The sequence below is a fragment of the Pseudorca crassidens genome, chromosome 20, assembly GCF_039906515.1.
Source record: "Pseudorca crassidens isolate mPseCra1 chromosome 20, mPseCra1.hap1, whole genome shotgun sequence".
Lineage (NCBI taxonomy): Eukaryota > Metazoa > Chordata > Mammalia > Artiodactyla > Delphinidae > Pseudorca > Pseudorca crassidens.
Genome location: NC_090315.1, coordinates 62,185,647 through 62,204,185, shown reverse-complemented (window position 1 = coordinate 62,204,185; position 18,539 = coordinate 62,185,647). Strand labels below are relative to the sequence as shown.

General features: G+C 52.4%; 1 protein-coding gene, 1 long non-coding RNA gene and 1 pseudogene across 9 annotated transcripts in view; 2 read left to right on the top strand and 1 right to left on the bottom strand.

Moving 5' to 3' along the window:
• The window catches only part of ANKRD11 (ankyrin repeat domain containing 11), a 171,377-nt gene extending 164,691 nt beyond the window's left edge, over positions 1 to 6,686 (top strand). For 7 of the 8 annotated variants that reach the window (XM_067718313.1, XM_067718311.1, XM_067718305.1 and 4 more), the window contains 4 exons: positions 2,024 to 2,122; positions 2,194 to 2,337; positions 3,636 to 3,728; positions 5,726 to 6,686. In XM_067718313.1, coding sequence (XP_067574414.1) covers positions 2,024 to 2,122; positions 2,194 to 2,337; positions 3,636 to 3,728; positions 5,726 to 5,911 — 522 coding nt within the window. In that variant the 3' untranslated portion in view covers positions 5,912 to 6,686. Of the gene's footprint in view, positions 1 to 2,023; positions 2,123 to 2,193; positions 2,338 to 3,635; positions 3,729 to 3,900; positions 4,041 to 5,725 lie in introns of those variants that run through there. The other variant, XM_067718312.1, reaches the window with a different exon arrangement.
• The window catches only part of LOC137214465 (uncharacterized), a 53,812-nt gene continuing 35,755 nt past the window's right edge, over positions 483 to 18,539 (bottom strand). The window contains exons 2-4 of the long non-coding RNA XR_010938923.1: positions 7,638 to 7,837; positions 2,177 to 7,221; positions 483 to 1,957 (exon numbers count right to left, since the gene is read on the bottom strand). This is a non-coding gene — a long non-coding RNA (uncharacterized lncRNA). The remainder of the gene's footprint in view (positions 1,958 to 2,176; positions 7,222 to 7,637; positions 7,838 to 18,539) is intronic.
• Positions 7,678 to 13,272, top strand: LOC137214464 (small ribosomal subunit protein eS6-like; annotated as a pseudogene).

Genomic DNA, 18,539 nt, shown 5'->3' with positions numbered 1-18,539 from the left:
CCCCTCTCTGGTTCAGTGTCCCCTCCATCCCCTTAAACAGCCCGAGGGCTCCCCAGACTCCAACCCTGGCCCCCAGCGGCCCCACGGTGCCAACCCAAGGCCAGAGCCCAGACCTTTTCCCCTAGAGGCCTGAGGGCCCCTCTCCTGCCTCCTCAGAGCAGGTCCTTCCTTGGGTTTCTGGGCTTCCCCACCTGCCCAGTCAGGCCCACGCCCCGCCTCTCGGCCGTCTGTTCGCGTGCCCCGTCCCCTGGTGGTTCGCCCCACGTCTGTGCAGACGTGACCTGTCCGAGCTCCGCCGCACACACCCCACCCCCTCTTGACGCCCAGACGCGGGCCGTTGGCAGGTCCTGCCACATGAAGAAAGCCACGCGGGGAGCGCGCATCCTCCACATGCTGCTGCCCCGCCCGCGGCCCCCCCCCCCCCCCCCCCCCCCCGGCAGCAGGCATAGGCGTCGCGGCCAGTAAAGCTGATCTCAGCCACCTGTGCTCAGTGGTAGCCAGAGCCGCCCCGGCCCCCAGGCTTCGCGGTGCTGCCCATCCACACCTGTGTGGCGGACTTGCCTCATTTTTTGACCAGCCCACCCCACCCCCACGCCCGTGAGGAAAAAAGCCCAGCTTTCGGCTTGTTCTGTCTCTCGGGCCTGGGAGAAGCCCCCGTAACGGTCGTCGGTGCTGCACGGGATGCGTCCTGCGCTCAGACCTCGGCCTGCGCTGCCTGTTCCCAGGCAGGAAGTGGAGCCGAGAGGGGGAGCCCGAGGCACTGGATGCAGGGGAACCTGGCCTGGGATCCCCGGTCAGTGAGACTTCGCTGCTGTTTGGTTTCAGTAACTAAAATTTAGACAAACAGCACCGTGGCCACCTAGAACATTTGGAAACCAGAGAGAAAGCCGTGCTCCTGCCTCCCCCTGGACCCCCGCCACCCGAGTTCACCCCGCAGCAACCTGTGTGTCTCTTGGAGCTCAGCCCTTTCTAGCGGTGGGCTCCGGTTCACAGCCTGTCGCCCCGCAGCCAGACCCAGGCTGTTGGGGGTGAGGGCAGGCCAGGGCCTCATTCCCACACCCTCTGGAGCCGGGGAGGGTGAAATGGAGGTGACCTCACACCCACAACAGCCCCAAACAAGACCCCTATACAGAGACCACCGCAGGCGCCCAAGAGGCAAGGGGAGGCCGGCGCCCTGGGCCCCCGGGGCGTGATGGGCAGGACGTGCAGCCAGAGACCCGGCTGGGTGGCTTCATCTCGGGTTTTGAGAATTTTGGACCGAAAAGTTGGAAGAGAGCATGTACCTTGAGCTTGGGCCTCGAGTCCAGCCCCTCCGAGGGTCTTGTCTGTGGCGGCCACTGTACCGTGGGCATTATCCCTCCCCTCCAGCCCGAGGTCGTGGCCACATGAGCCACTGCACCCTACTTGGCCTCGGCCACCAGGGAGGGGCTCCTCGGCAGTCCCGTGCTTCCTGAACACGCTCTTGCTTCCTGGCCCCACGAGAGGCTCCAGCCCGTATCTGGTGCTGTTGTGACATGCTTCCTGTGTGTTTCGGAAGCACCGGCTTCTTCTCCTGGGAGAAGCGCCCTTCTGGGTTCAGGGGTGGCCTCCGGCACCTGGGGGTAGTGCCCCGGCGAGCCCTCTCCCTCACTGACGCCCTGGGAAGAGGGGCGGGCCCAGTTGTCCTGTTCGTGTGGCTTCTGGGCAGCTGTGTCCCAGTGGGTCTCAGGGTGCGTGAAGCCTGCGGTAAACAGAGGACACCCTGCCCCTCCTCCATCCCCTCTTGGCTGCGCAAGGGCCGAGGTGCAGATGCCCTCTGTTCTTAGCTTCCCTCGCCTCCCCCACCTCTGCCGCTCCCTCCCCGGCCGCCCTCCTCCCAGCCACACGCAGGGGACGGGTGCTCGCTCACCTACTCTTGGGGACAGGCATCCCCCAGCGCGTCCGCGTCTTCATGGGACCGTGGTCTCTGGGGTGACTCCTGCAAGTGGGGCGGCTGGGGTGATTCACGGCCCCCGCTGACCCCCGTCTCCCCCTGTGACCGCAGATCGCGCCCCCTCCCTCCCTGGCGGAGCCCCTGAAGGAGCTGTTCAAGCAGCAGGAGGCCGTGCGTGGGAAGCTGCGCCTGCAGCACAGCATCGAGCGGGTAAGCGGGCAGCCGCGGGCCCAGGGCGCCCGGCCCGGGTGGCTCTCAGCTCACCAGCCCCTCTCTTCCAGGAGAAGCTGATCGTCTCCTGCGAACAGGAGATCCTGCGGGTTCACTGCCGGGCGGCGAGGACCATCGCGAACCAGGCGGTGCCGTTCAGCGCCTGCACCATGCTGCTGGACTCGGAGGTGTACAACATGCCGCTCGAGAGCCAGGTGGGCGTCCGGGTGAGAGGGCTTGCGGGGGGCTGGAGCGGCGCTGGGGTCACGGGCCCCTGGAGACTCACGTGCGGTCTGCCCGCGCAGCGGCTGGAGCTGCTGCACCAGGGCTTCCTCACCGAAGGCCCCAGAGAGGCTGTCACGCTGGGGACCACAGGGCTGCTGCCCCCGACGGGCACGCGGGCCCAGGGCGCGCCCAGCAATTGGACACACGGTGTGCCTCGTCTGTCCACCAGAGTCCAGCCCGCCTCCTCCTGCCCCCAGGGCTGTGTTTGTCCCATGAGGTCACACCCTTCCCCAGCTGAGCGCCGTCCCTGTGGTACCTGTGCTCCTGAGGGCCCCACCCGTCGGCCGACACCCGGGAGATCTGAAATGTGCAGAAAGCAAGTCGATTCCCGTCCCCCCCCGCAGCCACCGTGGCTCTCAGCCAGAGCGCGCCATTCTGGGCCCGGCCTCGGTGCTGAGTTCCCCCCTGACGGAGGACCCTAGTGACCCCAGGCCCACAGGTGGGCCACATGACCCCTGGGTGTCTGAGCAGCATTCCCAAGTTGGCCGCATGGTGACGTACGGTGGTTCAGTTAAACCTGATTTCTTGTTAGTGCGTTAGAGAGTCCTCACACGTAACCTTTAAGTTTCTACTTGAACGTACTACGCATATAGCAACGAATTTTCCCTGAAGTAAAAACATTTGTCCACAAAGTATTTTAGGGATTGGGTGGAAGCTTTGCTTTTTTTTGATTTTTGCATCTGAAAGAAAAAAGAATCCGCTCACCTTCAAGGGATTGCTGCGTTTCCTCTGAATGTCACGGAGACAGACAGGACTCTCAGGCTGCAGCCTCCTCCCCTCAAGCCCCTTTGTAGTGGGGGCCTGGGCTTTCCCCAGGCAGGTGGTTGCGTGTGGCTGGGCGAGAGGGAGACTTTCCTGCCCCGAGACCTGGGAGGCCCTGCAAACCCAGCCGGCAAGAGCCTGTGGGGACCTACTGCTCCCGAGGCTGCCCTGCCTGTAAACCACAGTCCACCGTGGGCGGCCTGCAGCCACCCCAGGCCTCGCAGACGTTCTGTCAAAGGAAAAGTCACTGCCGCTTTTTACCCTCACCGGCTCGCCCTGGGGCCTCCCCAGGAGACGGAGGGGAGCCTGAAGGCGCCGCCGGGGTCCCGAGTCACCACAGGGCAGCTCCCCCCACGGACGGCGTGGAGAGCTGGTGGGGGAGGGAGCCCTTGACTGGGGGACCCGGGGCTTGGCGTGCCAGGCCCACCCCTCCCGGACGCCCACACGTGCTTCACTCTCCCGCCAGGGTGATGAGAACAAGTCAGTGCGGGACCGGTTCAACGCCCGCCAGTTCATCTCCTGGCTGCAGGACGTGGACGACAAGTATGACCGCATGAAGGTGAGCCCCGGCCCCGGCGGCGGCGGCGGGGCCAGGGCTCTTCTGGGCGGGGGCGGCAGGGCCGTGTTCGGAAGAGGCAGCTTCAGACTCGCTCTGAGCCCAGCTGGCAGTGAGGGAGCTGAGGCCTCCCCGCCCCCATGTTGCCTCTTAGAGTGTCTTCCCTCCTGTCCAGGTGTGCGGGGAGCAGCTCCTGTCACCAGCTGGCGGTCAGACCTCTGTGGGACCCCACCTTGAGCCCTCCTCAAAGGTCACAGCATCCACCCATCACCCCTGCCCCTGGCTGTGCTGACCAGTGCAGCGGGCAGAGGATGGGGGGGGAGATAGAGAGAGATTAGCAAGTAAGAAGCAAGTCCTTGTCTGCAGGTGCGAGGGTTGCACCCGGGGTCCCCCGTGAACACTGACCGGCAGTGACGTGCCCGTTACAGAATTAACACCTAGAAGCCGGCACCACCGGGAAGCCCCAGGAGGCAGGGCCTGCTGCGTGGAGCTGATGGAGGCGTGACCCAGGCTCCCACGCTGGGCTGCCAGCCTCACCCCTTGCCTCAGTGACCCTGCCTCCGGCACTGCGGCAGCGCACCCAGAGGGGCGGCCAGGAGGCCAGAGGCCAGAGCAGAGAGGAACCAGCCTACAGGGCGTTCAGGCCCAGCTGAGGCCGGGTCCAGGCCGTGTTTCTAACAAGCTGCAAAGGTGACCGTTCGGGGGTCCCACGGTCACTCCTCCCACCACCAGCCAGCCTGAAGGGAGCTGCACGGGAAACTTACTTACAAGAGAGAAAAAATTTCTGACCGAAGTAAAGTTAGATTTGGTACATTACAAAGACAACGTTAAGTCCCATTTCCTTAATGTGCCAAGAACTTACAAACCAATAAGAAAAATAGATGATGGATAGAAAAAGGAATTGGTGAAGTACGGAGAGTGCAGGGGCACGAAACGGCCACCCGCGTGGCCACTGGTCTCAGAGCACAGGGTGGACGAGGTCCTATTCAGGAGACAGGCTGCCCACCCTCAGTTCCTGCAGCCCTGGGACAACTCTCCGGACATGCTGGTCATGTTTCAGGGGTTTAGCCCAACAAACAATTTCATTTTAGTAACTGAAAACTCAGGGGTACGTACAATTCTAGTCAAGAACGCTCTAAGTTAGATGAAAGCAGCTGGACTCCTGAGGGTGTCTGTCTGAGCTGCCACGCCTTTGTTCAAGCCTCCCTGAGGATGACAAGCGGCCCAGGCGTGCCGAGGAGGACACGGCTGGCCGCTGGGGCCTGTGGGGCTTGTTTCCAGAACACTTTTTTTAACTGAACTATTTTAAGCAAATCAGAAATTGTGATACCTGGCCCTACATGCTTGTGTGCACGTCGAAGAAAATAAGATGATCTTCCTGCACACTGTCACGCCGTTAACTCTGTCCACATGAAGGCTGGTCTTTTCGCCCGCTGTGCTCTGTGTCACCTGCCTTGTACCCCAAACGCCGCCCCCCCCCCCACGTGCTGTTGGTAACCCAGGTACCGTCATTATTTCAGTTTCAACATTCTCCCTTCTCAGCATGAAATACAGAGTATGCCTTTAGTAGTATAACTGTTTACCTTACTTAGTACCCGCTTAAGAGTAAACACGTGAACATTAATTTTTAAAAACTAAGTGCATTTCTAAAAGGCGTAATTTCCACTGTGAGTGCAAATGAAGCCAATGTCACCAACCATAAATAAGATAAATGGAAAATGAAAACAGAAGAGCAAAGCTATTATGAGTTCTGACTAGAGGCTGTGCTGAAACCCCCAGGGTGGGGGCACAGAGCAGGGATGATGGACAGACCCCCGTGTGGTCAGCAAGGCCACTCACCGCGCAGGACGAGACCCAGACGCAAGAGGTCGTCCTGAGGCCAGAGCGCGAAAGGGTCCCCCGCCCCGACCTCCCGGGAGGCGCTGCGGCAGGGGGAATGGGTGCGGGGGGCGGCCGGGGTCTTGCCTCCCCTCCCCTCACCTGCTGCGTTTCCCGCGTAGACGTGTCTCCTGATGCGGCAGCAGCACGAGGCCGCGGCCCTCAACGCTGTGCAGAGGATGGAGTGGCAGCTGAAGGTGCAGGAGCTGGACCCCGCCGGGCACAAGTCCCTGTGTGTGAACGAGGTGCCGTCCTTCTACGTGCCCATGGTCGACGTCAACGACGACTTCGTGCTCCTTCCGGCCTGACGCGGTGGGACAGCTGCCCGGGTCACAGGCGAGCCCCCCGGTCCGCCGCCGAGTCCGGGCGGTGCAAGGAGACCACGTCCCCGGTGGGGACATCCAGGGAGAAGCCCGCGCTGGGCCTCTGGCGCGCGGCTCTCTCACATCCGCCGCCGCGGGAGGACGCAGAGCCGGGGACGCGGGCACGGACGCGGCAGCCTCAGGCTCTTTTCCGGCGGCTGCACAGGCATCTCAGGAGCTGCAGCAGGATGGAGAGCGTTTTTTTAAATTCCTTGTTTCATTTCTGATCGACTAAAGAGAATAAAAGTTAAGGCGTCCACCCCTCACCAACAGCGGCCTCCGGGTCAGAGGGTGGGGAGAGCTTCGGGCCGGCAGCCGTCCTGTCGCCACGAAGCTGCCGACGGTGCCAGCCCGAGATCTGGGCTGGGACGCTGGGCCGGGTGAGGGCCTGGCTGCGCCGCCCGCCCGCCTCACAGGGACACGCAGGCAGGACTCCGGGTTGTGTTTTTAATGGAGTCAAATCCACGTGGTTTGTATATTTTTTCCTTTAATCTTGGGCATTTTGTTTCTCTTTCTGAGAACGTAACTTGAAACACTACAGAGCCAATAATCATATAAAAAGTGTACCCGTAAACGCTGTACAGTTTTATACACGTTCACAATGTACTTTTGCTGCCTTCTAGATAATTTATTTTGCAACACATTACTGCACAGTTGTAAATAACTTATGTACTGTAACATCACTTCAGTTATGTGTAAAGAAATAAATAAATTAATTAAATGCTCTTTGTACACGACAGCCCCCTCAGGAGGGTGGACGTGGCTGTGAGGGGAGGGTTCCCACCCTGGAAATCCCACTGTCTTCCACTTTTTTTCCTACCAAATGAGTAGCTTATAATTCTGAAACAAATATACTCACCCCCGGCTTTCCTGCCCTCCACTCAACGGACGACTGGGGCTGCTGGCCGGGACAGCACGGGTTACCCAGAGGCTCTTTCCCAGGGCCCATCAGAGCGGGCAGGAGACGGGCGGGGCATGTGCTGGGGCAGCAGGTCCCCTGGGTGGCACGGCTACGGAGGGACCACTGTCTCCCGACTCCCCGTGGGGCTGCCACGTGGGAGTCCCCACCCGGGATGTGTGTTCCGCCTGAAAACCGGCTCGCGGGGCAGGAGTCGGAGATCTGAGCCCAGCGTGACCTGGGGTCTGTGCTCCTCTCTGAGGGGGGTGCGCACAGGGCCAGGCCAGGGGCCCCTTCTGAGCAGAGGCAACCGTCCTGCCTGCTCCATCCACAATTCCCGTCCAACGGCTGGCCCGAGCTGGAGGGCAAGGGGGGGAGGCTGCAGGGCCAGGCAGGGGGTCAGGGGTGGCCCTAGCCCTTGCTGGAGTCCTCGGGCACCTCGCTCCCTCCCCCGTGCTTCCTGTACCTGGCACAGGCGGGAGCTGCAGACGTGACCCCACTTGGGACTCAGAACCCAGCCCTGTGCCAGCAGCATGCCTCACAGAGCAGCCTTGACGGTGCCCCAGACCAGCTGGAGGTGGTTTCCTCTTTCTGGGCTGCCTGGCCCGACCCAAGCTCTCGGTTTCTGCCTCAGAGACGCCCTGACTCTGCATTCCCCTTTGTGCGAATCCCTGCCCCCCACCACCCCGGCCGGTCCCACCTCGAGTGACCCTGGGGCGGGGCCAGAGCCTGCACTGCCCAGCGTCTTTCTAAACAGCATGAATTAGGTCGCACCTGTTCATCGGGCACATCCTGGCGTCAGCAACTTCAGGCCACCCCGCAGAGACCCTGCACTCACAGAGGTCCCGCCCGTTGTAGGTGCTGGTCCTGCTGCAGCAAGCGCGTCTGGAGGTGTACCCCATGCTCTGGCGCGTCTACGCCACGATGACATTGTGACATCATGACGTCCCTTTCCTGGCTCTGCGTGGGACTTCCTGCCATGAGAGACAACGGCACAGATGCTCTCGTCACATGGCTGTGCAGTGGTGGGCCCCAGAGAACAAAAAGGGATTAGTATCCAGGATATAAAGAGAGAACCCGTAAAACTCAACTGCAAAAAAAAAAAAAAATTTCAAAAATGGGCAAAGGACTTGAATAGTCCTTTCCCCACAGAAGGTACACAAGTGGTCAATAAGCTCATGAACAAATGCTCAACATCACTAATCACTAGGGAAATGCAGATGAGAACCACAATGAGATACCCCGACACTCATTAGGATGGCTACTAACACCACCACCAACAGAAAACAACAAGCACCTGGGGAGGGTGTGGAGAATTTGGAACCCCCGTGCACTGCTGGTGGGAACGTACAATGGTACAGCCACTATGGAGAACAGTATGGAGGTTCATCAAGTATACTTACCATGGGATCTGGCAATCCCCCTTCTGGGTACATACCCAAAGGAATTGAAACCAGGGTCTCAGAGACATACTTGTACGGCCCACGTTCATCACAGCACTGTTCACAACGGCTACAACATGGAACAAACCCAGCTATCCACTGACAGATGAATGGATAAAGAAAAGGTGGCGTATATACCTGATACATACTGACAGATGCTAGAGCATGGATGAGCCTTAAGGACGTTATGCTAAATGAAATAAGACAAATACTTTACAATTCCACTTATAGGAGGTACTGTGAGTAGTCAAAATCAGAGAGACAGAAAATATAACGGTGGTCACCTGGGCTGGGGGTGGAATGGGTGCTGAAATTCAGGCCTCGGAGGTCAGACCTGGGGAGAAAACTTGGGGTGATTGTGTGGAGACAGCCTGGGTGGTAGGGCTGCAATCTGGTGCAACTGCAACTGAGGGCGTACACAGAGGAAGCCTGGGTTGCCTTGGAGGCTGGGCACCATTGTTTGGGGGGTGCCTGAGAGGGGAAGCGGGACCTGCAATCATAGCCTTTTCCCCTGCGTGTGTGATTGCCAACTGCACGGGCTCCAGGAGGCGTCATGAGCCACCTCCACTCCCGTCGCATACTCCCGGGGTGTGCCTAAGCTGCCACCACTGTCGAGAAACCCAGGACTGGTCACCAGCCGCCACATCTGCACACCCCTAGCAAGGGGATTAACCACCAGCACACACTGAGGAAAGAGCTGACAGGCATCCATACTAAGAGCAGCCCTGGTACCAAATACATTAAACCCACGAGAGCTACACAGGGATGCCCCCACGTGTCAACAGCCCTCCAAAACCACAGCTGACAATTGTTTCTCCTAAACGCACAGAGTAAGAGAAATAAGAAGAGGAACCACTCCAGTTAAAAGACCAAGAGAATTCTGCTGCAAGAAACAACACAGACCGCTTCGCTCCAACAGACACTGAGTTCAAAAAGGAAAGTAAGGAATTAAGAAAGGCTATCGGGGACTTCCCTGGTGGCGCAGTGGTTAAGAATCCGCCTGCCAATGCAGGGGACACAGGTTCAAGCCCTGGTCCGGGAAGATCCCACACGCCACGGAGCACCCAAGCCCGTGTGCCACAGCTACTGAGCCTGCGCTCTAGAGCCCGCAAGCCACAACTGCTGAAGCCCATGCACCACAACTACTGAAGCCCACGTGCCTAGAGCCCATGCTCTGCAACAAGAGAAGCCACCGCAATGAGCCTGCACACCGCAATGAAGAGTAGCCCTCGCTCGCCGCAACTAGAGAAAGCCCACGTGCAGCAACAAAGACCCAATGTAGCCATAAATAAATAAATACATTTTTTTTAAAAAAAGAAAGGCTATCGACAGAAATGCAGAGTACTATAAAAAAGAAACAAACTCTGAAGGGTACCCAAAAAAATTAGCAAACTCATTTGCAGAGACAAAAGCTGAGCTAAAGGCAATGAACAGCAGAATTAATAATGCAGAAGAATGAATAAGTGAAGGTAGACCAATGGAAATGAGGAAATGACCCAATCAGAAAAGCAGAAAGCCAAATGAAAAAAAAAAAAGCAATATGAGAGGCCTATGGGAGAATATAAAGTGTGCCAATCGACACATAATAGGGATTCCAGAATGGAAAGAAAGAGAAAAGGGTACCACAAATGTATCTGAAGAAATGACGGCTGAAAACTTTCCAAATCTAAAGAAGGAGACATACCCAGGCAGAGGAAGCACAGGGGGTCCCAAAGCAGGGAAAGCCACACAGACCTACAGCAAGACACACTGCAGTAAAAATGGCAAAAGGTGGGCTGCCCTGGTGGCGCAGTGGTTGAGAATCCGCCTGCCAATGCAGCGGACATGGGTTCGAGCCCTGGTCTGGGAGGATTCCACGTGCCGCGGAGCAGCTGGGCCCGTGAGCCACAACTCAGCCTGAGCGTCTGGAGCCTGTGCTTCGCAACAAGAGGCCGCAATAGTGAGCCCATGCACCGCGATGAAGAGTGGCCCCCGCTTACCACAACTAGAGAGAAAGCCCTCGCACAGAAACGAAGACCCAACAGCAAAAATAAATTAATTAATAAACTCCTACCCCCAACATCTTCAAAAAAAAATGGCAAAAGTTAAAGATTAAGAGAGGATTCTAAAGGCAGCAAGAGAAAAACAGAGTTAGTGACAAGGGAACCCCCATTAGGCTGTCAGCTGATTTCTCTACGGAAACGCTGCGGGCCAGAAGGGAGTGGCAGGACAGTCAAAGTCCTGGAAGGGAAAAATCGGCAACCTAGGACACTCTACCCAGCAAGATTATCATTTAGAATAAAGGAGAGAGAAAGAATTTCTCAGACAAGCAAAAACTAAAAGAATACAGCAATACTAAACCTATCCTAAAGGAAATACTGAAAGGTCTTCTCTAAATAGAACAGAACTAAGAATCTACAGGAAAGAGAAAAATCACAATTGGAAAATAAATCACTTAAATAAGCCAGTACACACATTTTTTAAAAATCAAAAAATTTCTGTGAAACTGAATGATAACCAGAATGAACAGCAAAAGGATGAACATGAAGATGTAAAAAGGGACGTCAAAATCAAAATGTGGGGGGAGGAGAGTAAGAAAATGTAGACTTTTTTTCATTTCCTAGAATGTGTTTGAGCCTATATGACTACCAGTCTAGGGCAAGCAGATATAGGAAGGGGTTAACATACTTGAAAACCAGGGCAACCACAAATCAAAAACATACAATAGACTCACAAAAACCAAAAAGAAGAGGACGTAAGTATAATTCAAGAGAAAATCATCGGGGAATTCCCTGGCAGTCCAGCGCCTTAGGACTCCGAGCTCTCACTGCCAAGGGCCCGGGTTCAGTCCCTGGTAGGGGAACTAACATCCCTCAAGCCACATGGCACGGCCAAAAGAAACCATCAAACCACAAAAGGAGAAACAAAAAGTTGTCAATAATTACCTTAAAATGTCAATGGACTAAAAGCTCCAATCAAAAGACACAGAGTGGCAGATTGGATTAAAAAAAAAAAAAAGAGCCTACAATATGCTGCCTACAGGAGACCCACTTTAGGGCAAAGGACACACACAGATTGAAAGTAAGGGGATGGAAAAAGATATTTCATGAAAACAAATGACAAGAAAGTGGGGGTCGCAATACTCATATCAGACAAAATAAACTTCAAAAGCCATGAAGAAAGATAAAGAAGGACGCTATATACTAATAAAGGATGAACACAAGGAGAGGATATTACACTCGTCAACATATATGCTCCTTATATAGGAGCACTCAAATACGCAAAACAAATATCAGACATAAAGACAGGAACTGACAGGGATACAATAATAGTATTGAGGCCCCACTCAGGGCCTCTAGACAGAGAATCAGTGAGGCAAGAGAGATCCCCAATGATACAACAGAACAGTAAGACTTAACTGACATTACACCCAAAACAACCAGAATACACATTCCTTTCAGGGCACATGGAACATTATACAGGACCGACCACATACGAGGGCACAAAATAAGCCTCAACAAATTTCAGAGTATAGAAATTCTATCAAGCATCTTCTCTGACCACAATGGCATGCAACTAGCGATTAACCACAGAAGAAGAAACGAGCTCTTTCACGTGGTGCCTCGGGTGCAGCCGGCCACTCAAGGATGAAGCTGAAGATTTCCTTCCTGGCCACTGGCTGCCAGAAACTCACTGAAGTGGATGATGAATGAAAACTTCGTACCTTTTATGAGAATCCTATGGCCAAAGAAGTGGCTGCCGACACTCTGGGTGAAGAATGGAAGGGTTATGTGGTCCGAATCAGTGGTGGGAATGACAAACAGGGTTTCCCCATAAAGCAGGGTGTCTTAACCCATGGCTGCGTACACCTGCTACTGAATAAGGGACATTCCTGTTACAGACCAAGGAGAACTGGAGAAAGAATTCACAAATCTGTATGGGGTTGCACTGTGGATGCCAATCTGAGTGGTCTCACTTTGGTCTTCATAAAAAAAAGGGAGAAAAATATTACCAGACTCACCGATACTACTGTGCCTCATCGCCTGGGACCCCAAAGAGCAAGCAGAGGGACTTCCCTGGTGGCTCAGTGGTTATGAACCCGCCTGCCTGGGGCTTCCCTGGTGGCGCAGTGGTTGGGAATCTGCCTGCCAATGCAGGGGATGCGGGTTCATGCCCCAGTCTGGGAGGATCCCACATGCCGCAGAGCGGCTGGGCCCGTGAGCCATGGCCGCTGAGCCTGCACATCCGGAGCCTGTGCTCCACAATGGAAGAGGCCACAACAGTGAGAGGCCCGCGTACCACAAAAAAAAAAAGAATCCGCCTGCCAACGCTTGGGACACAGGTTCGAGCCCTGGGCCAGGAAGATCCCACATGCCTCGGAGCAACTAAGCCCCCGAGCCACAACTACTGAGCCCACGTGCCGCAACTACTGAAGCCCACATGCCTAGAGCCCATGAGCCACAACTACTGAGCCCACGTGCTGCAACTACTGAAGCCCACACACCTAGACCCCGTGCTCCACAACAAGAGAAGCCACCTCAATGAGAAGCCCACGCACCACAACAAAGAGTAGCCCCCACTCGCCACAACTAGAGAAGGCCGACGTGCAGCAACGAAGACCCAAGACAGCCAAAAAATAAAAAATCAATCAATAAATTAAAAAAGCTAGCAGAATCCACAAACTTTTCAGTCTCTCCAAAGATGATGTCCACCAGTATGTTGTGAGAAACCCCTAAACAAAGGTAAGAAATCTAGGACCAAAGCACACAAGGTTCAGTGTCTTTTTACTCCATGTGTTCTGCAACACGAATGTCGGTGTACTGCTCTGAAGAAACAGCATTCTAGGAAAACTAAGGCAGAGTGCAGAATATGCTAAACTCTTTGCCAAGAGAATGAAGAAGGCCAAAGAAGGATGCCGGGGGCAGACTGTCAAGAGATGGAGGCTGTCCTCTCTCAGGGCTTCTACCTCTGAGTCCAGTCAAAAATGAGATGTTCTAACAAATAAGATCAGACATTAGAAAGAAAAAGAAATGGGAAAAAACGATAACATGCCACTCAAAAACCAAGGGGTTAATTAATGATGAAATCAAAGAGGAAATTTAAAAATACCTTGAAAAAATGAAAATACAACCATACAAAAATAAAAAAAAAAGAAAAGAAAACAGAACCATCCAAAGCTATGGGATGCAGCAAAAGCAGCTGTTACAGGGAAGTTCATAACAGTACAGGCCTTCCTCTAACAACAAGAAAAACCTCAAACAACCTAACCTACCACTTAAAAGAATTAGGAAAAGAAGAACAAGCAAAATTCAGCAGAAGGAAGGAAACAGTAAAGATCAGAGAAGAAAGAAATAAAACAGATTAAAAAAATAGAAATAAATCAATAAAACTAAGAGTTGGTTCTTTGGAAGGATAAACACGATGCACAAACCTCTGGCCAGGCTCACCAAAAAGAAAAGAGAGAGAACCCAAATAAAATAAGAAATGAAAAAGGAAACATAACAACTGATGCCACAGAAATATAAAAAACCGTAAGGGAAACTACTATGAACAAGGGTATGCCAACAAATTCAACAACCTAGAAGAAACTGACAAGTTCCTAGAAACATACAGCCCACCGAAACTGTATCAGGAAGAAATAGATAATTTGAACAGACTGATCACTAGAAGTGAAATAGAATCTGCAATTTAAAAAAACTCCCTACAAACACGAGTCCAGGACCAGACGGCCTCACAGGTGAATTCTACCAAACATACAAAAAAGAACTTATACCGATCCTTCTAAAACTCTTGCCAAAAAAATGGAAGAGGAGGGAACACTCCCAAAGACATGCTATGAAGCCACCATCACCCTGATAACAAAACCAGACAAAGACACCACCAAAAAGGAAAGTTACAGGCCAGTATCTCTGAAGAATATAGATGCAAAAATTCTCAAAATATTAGCAAACCGAATCCAACAACACATAAAAAAGATCACACACCACGACCAAGTGGGATTCATCGCAAGTTCACAAGGATGGGTCAACGCATGGAAATCACTGCGATACACCACATAAGCAAAAACCACATGATCATCTCGACAGATTCAGAAAAAAGCATTTAACAAGATTCAGGGAAGGAGGGGAAGATGGCGGGAGAGTGAGACGCGGAGATCACCCTCCTCCCCACAGATACACCAGAAATACATCTACACGTGGAACAGCTCCTACAGAACACCCACTGAACGCTGGCAGAAGACCTCAGACCGCCCAAAAGGCAAGAAACTCCCCACGTACCTGGGTAGGGCAAAGGAAAAAAGAAAGAACGGAGACAAAAGGACAGGGACGGGCCCTGCGCCAGTGGGAGGGAGCCGGGAAGGAGGAAAGGTTTCCACACACTAGAAGCCCCTTCGCGGGCGGAGACTGCGGGTGGTGGAGGGGGGCAGCTTCGGAGACGCGGAGGAGAGCGCAGCCACAGGGGTGCGGGGGGCAAACCGGGGAGATTCCCGCACAGAGGACCGGTGCCGACCGGCACTCACCAGGCCGAGAGGCTTGTCTGCTCACCCGCCGGGGCGGGCGGGGCTGGGAGCTGAGGAGCGCAGGGAGAGGACTGGGGTTGGCGGCGTGAACACAGCCTGAACGGGGCTAGTGCGCCACGGCTGGCCGGGAGGGAGTCCGGGGAAAAGTCTGGACCTGCCGAAGAGGCAGGAGACTTTTTCTTCCCTCTTTTATTTCCTGGTGCGTGAGGAGAGGGGATTAAGAGCGCCCCTTAAAGGAGCTCCAGAGACGGCGCAAGCCGCGGCTAACAGCGCGGACCCCAGAGACGGGCGGGAGACGCTAAGGCTGCTGCTGCCGCCACCAAGAAGCCTGTGTGCGAGCACAGGTCACTCTCCACACACCCCTCCCGGGAGCCTGTGCAGCCCGCCACTGCCAGGGTCCCGGGATCCAGGGACAACTTCCTTGGGAGAACACATGGCGCGCCTCAGGCTGGTGCAACGTCACGCCGGCCTCTGCCGCCGCAGGCCCGCCCCGCACTCCCCTCCCTCCCCCCGGCCTGAGTGAGCCAGAGCCCCCTAATCAGCGGCTCCTTTAACCCCGTCCTGTGTGAGCAAAAAACAGATGCCCTTAGGCTACCTAGACGCAGAGGCGGGGCCACATCCAAAGCTGAGCCCCCGGGAGCTGTGAGAACAAAGAAGGGAAAGGGAAATCCCTCCCAGCAGCCTCGGGAGCAGCGGATTAAAGCTCCACGATCAACCTGATGTACCTGCATCTGTGGAACACCTGAATAGACAACGAGTCATCCCAAATCGAGGAGGTGGACTTCGAGAGCAAGAGCTATGATTTTTTCCCCTTCTCCTCTTTTTGTGAGTGTGTATGTGTATGCTTCTGTGAGAGATCTTGTCTGTATAGCTTTGCTTCCACCATTTGTCCTAGGGTTCTAACCGTCTGGTTTTTTTAAAATTTTTTTTCTTAATAATTATTTTTTAATTTAATAACTTTATTATATTTTACTTTATTTTATTGTACTCCATCTTCTTTCTTTCTTTCTTTTTTCCTTCCTTCCCTCCTTCTTTCCTTCCTCCCACCATCCGTCCCTCCCTCCTTTCTTTCTTTCCTTCTTTCCCTCTTTTCTTTCCTTCTTTCCTTCTTTTCTTTCCTTCCTTCCTTCCTTTCTACTTCTACTAATTCTTTCTCTCTACTTTATCTCCCTTTTATTCTGAGCCGCGTGGATGAAAGGCTCTTGGTGCTGCACAGGAGTCAGTGCTGTGCCTCTGAGGTGGGAGAGCCAACTTCAGGACACTGGTCCACAAGAGACCTCCCAGCTCCACATAATATCAAACAGCGAAAATCTCCCAGAGATCTCCATCTCAACACCAGCACCCAGCTTCACTCAACGACCAGCAAGCTACAGTGCTGGACATCCTATGCCAAACAACTAGCAAGACAGGAACACAACCCCACCCATTAGCAGAGAGGCTGCCTAAAATCATAATAAGTCCACAGACACCCCAAAACACACCACCAGACGTGGACCTCCCACCAGAAAGACAAGATCCAGCCTCATCCACCAGAACACAGGCACTAGTCCCCTCCACCAGGAAGCCTACACAACCCACTGAACCAACCTTAGCCACTGGGGACAGACACCAAAAACAACGGGAACTACGAACCTGCAGCCTGCAAAAAGGAGACCCCAAACACAGTAAGATAAGCAAAATGAGAAGACAGAGAAACATACAGCAGATGAAGGAGCAAGATAAAACCCACCAGACCTAACAAATGAAGAGGAAATGGGCAGTCTACCTGAAAAAGAATTCAGAATAATGGTAGTAAAGATGATCCAAAATCTTGGAAATAGGACAGACAAAATGCAAGAAACATTTAACAAGGACCCAGAAGAACTAAAGAGTAAACACGCAACAATGAACAGCACAATAAATGAAATGAAAAACACTCTAGATGGGATCAATAGCAGAACAACTGAGGCAGAAGAACGGATAAGTGACCAGGAAGATAAAATAGTGGAAATAAGTACTGCAGAGCAGAATAAAGAAAAAAGAATGAAAAGAACTGAGGGCAGTCTCAGAGACCTCTGGGACAACATTAAACACACCAACATTCGAATTGTAGGGGTTCCAGAAGAAGAAGAGAAAAAGAAAGGGACTGACAAAATATTTGATGAGATTATAGTTGAAAACTTCCCTAATATGGGAAAGGAAATAGTCAATCAAGTCCAGGAAGCACAGAGAGTCCCATACAGGATAAATCCAAGGAGAAATACGCCAAGACACATATTAATCAAACTGTCAAAAATTAAATACAAAGAAAGCATATTAAAAGCAGCAAGGGAAAAACAACAAATAACGCACAAGGGAATCCCCATAAGGTTAACGGCTGATCTTTCAGCAGAAACCCTACAAGCCAGAAGGGAGTGGCAAGACATACTGAAAGTGATGAAGGAGAAAAACCTGCAACCAAGACTACTCTACCCAGCAAGGATCTCACTCAGATTTGATGGAGAAATTAAAACCTTTACAGACAAGCAAAAGCTGAGAGAGTTCAGCACCACCAAACCAGCTTTACAGCAAATGCTAAAGGAACTTCTCTAGGCAAGAAACACAAGAGAAGGAAAAGACCTACAATAACGAACCCAAAACAATTAAGAAAATGGGAATAGGAACATCCATATCGATAATTACCTTAAATGTAAATGGACTAAATGCTCCCACCAAAAGACACAGATTGGCTGAATGGATACAAAAACAAGACCCATATATTTGCTGTCTACAAGAGACCCACTTCAGACCTAGAGACACATACAGACTGAAAGTAAGGGGATGGAAAAAGATATTCCATGCAAATGGAAACCAAAAGAAAGCTGGAGTAGCAACTCTCATATCAGACAAAATAGACTTTAAAATAAGGACTATTAAAAGAGACAAAGAAGGACACTACATAATGATCAAGGGATCGATCCAAGAAGAGGATATAACAATTGTAAATATTTATGCACCCAACCTAGGAGCACCTCAATACATAAGGCAAATACTAACAGCCATAAAAGGGGAAATCGACAGTAACACATTCATAGTAGGGGACTTTAACACCCCACTTTCACCAATGGACAGATCATCCAAAATGAAAATAAATAAGGAAACAGAAGCTTTAAATGATACATTAAACAAGATGGACTTAATTGATATTTATAGGACACTCCATCCAAAAACAACAGAATACACATTTTTCTCAAGGGCTCATGGAACATTCTCCAGGATAGACCATATCTTGGGTCACAAATCAAGCCTTGGTAAATTTAAGAAAATTGAAATTGTATCAAGTATCTTTTCCGACCACAATGCTATGAGACTAGATATCAATTACAGGAAAAGATCTGTAAAAAATACAAACACATGGAGGCTAAACAATACACTACTTAATAACGAAGTGATCACTGAAGAAATCAAAGAGGAAATTAAAAAATACCTAGAAACAAATGACAATGGAGACACGACAACCCAAAATCTATGGGATGCAGCAAAAGCAGTTCTAAGAGGGAAGTTTATAGCAATACAAGCCCACCTTAAGAAACAGGAAACATCTTGAATAAACAACCTAACCTTGCACCTAAAGCAACTAGAGAAAGAAGAACAAAAAAACCCCAAAGTTAGCAGAAGGAAAGAAATCATAAAAATCAGATCAGAAATAAATGAAAAAGAAATGAAGGAAACAATAGCAAAGATCAATAAAACTAAAAGCTGGTTCTTTGAGAAGAT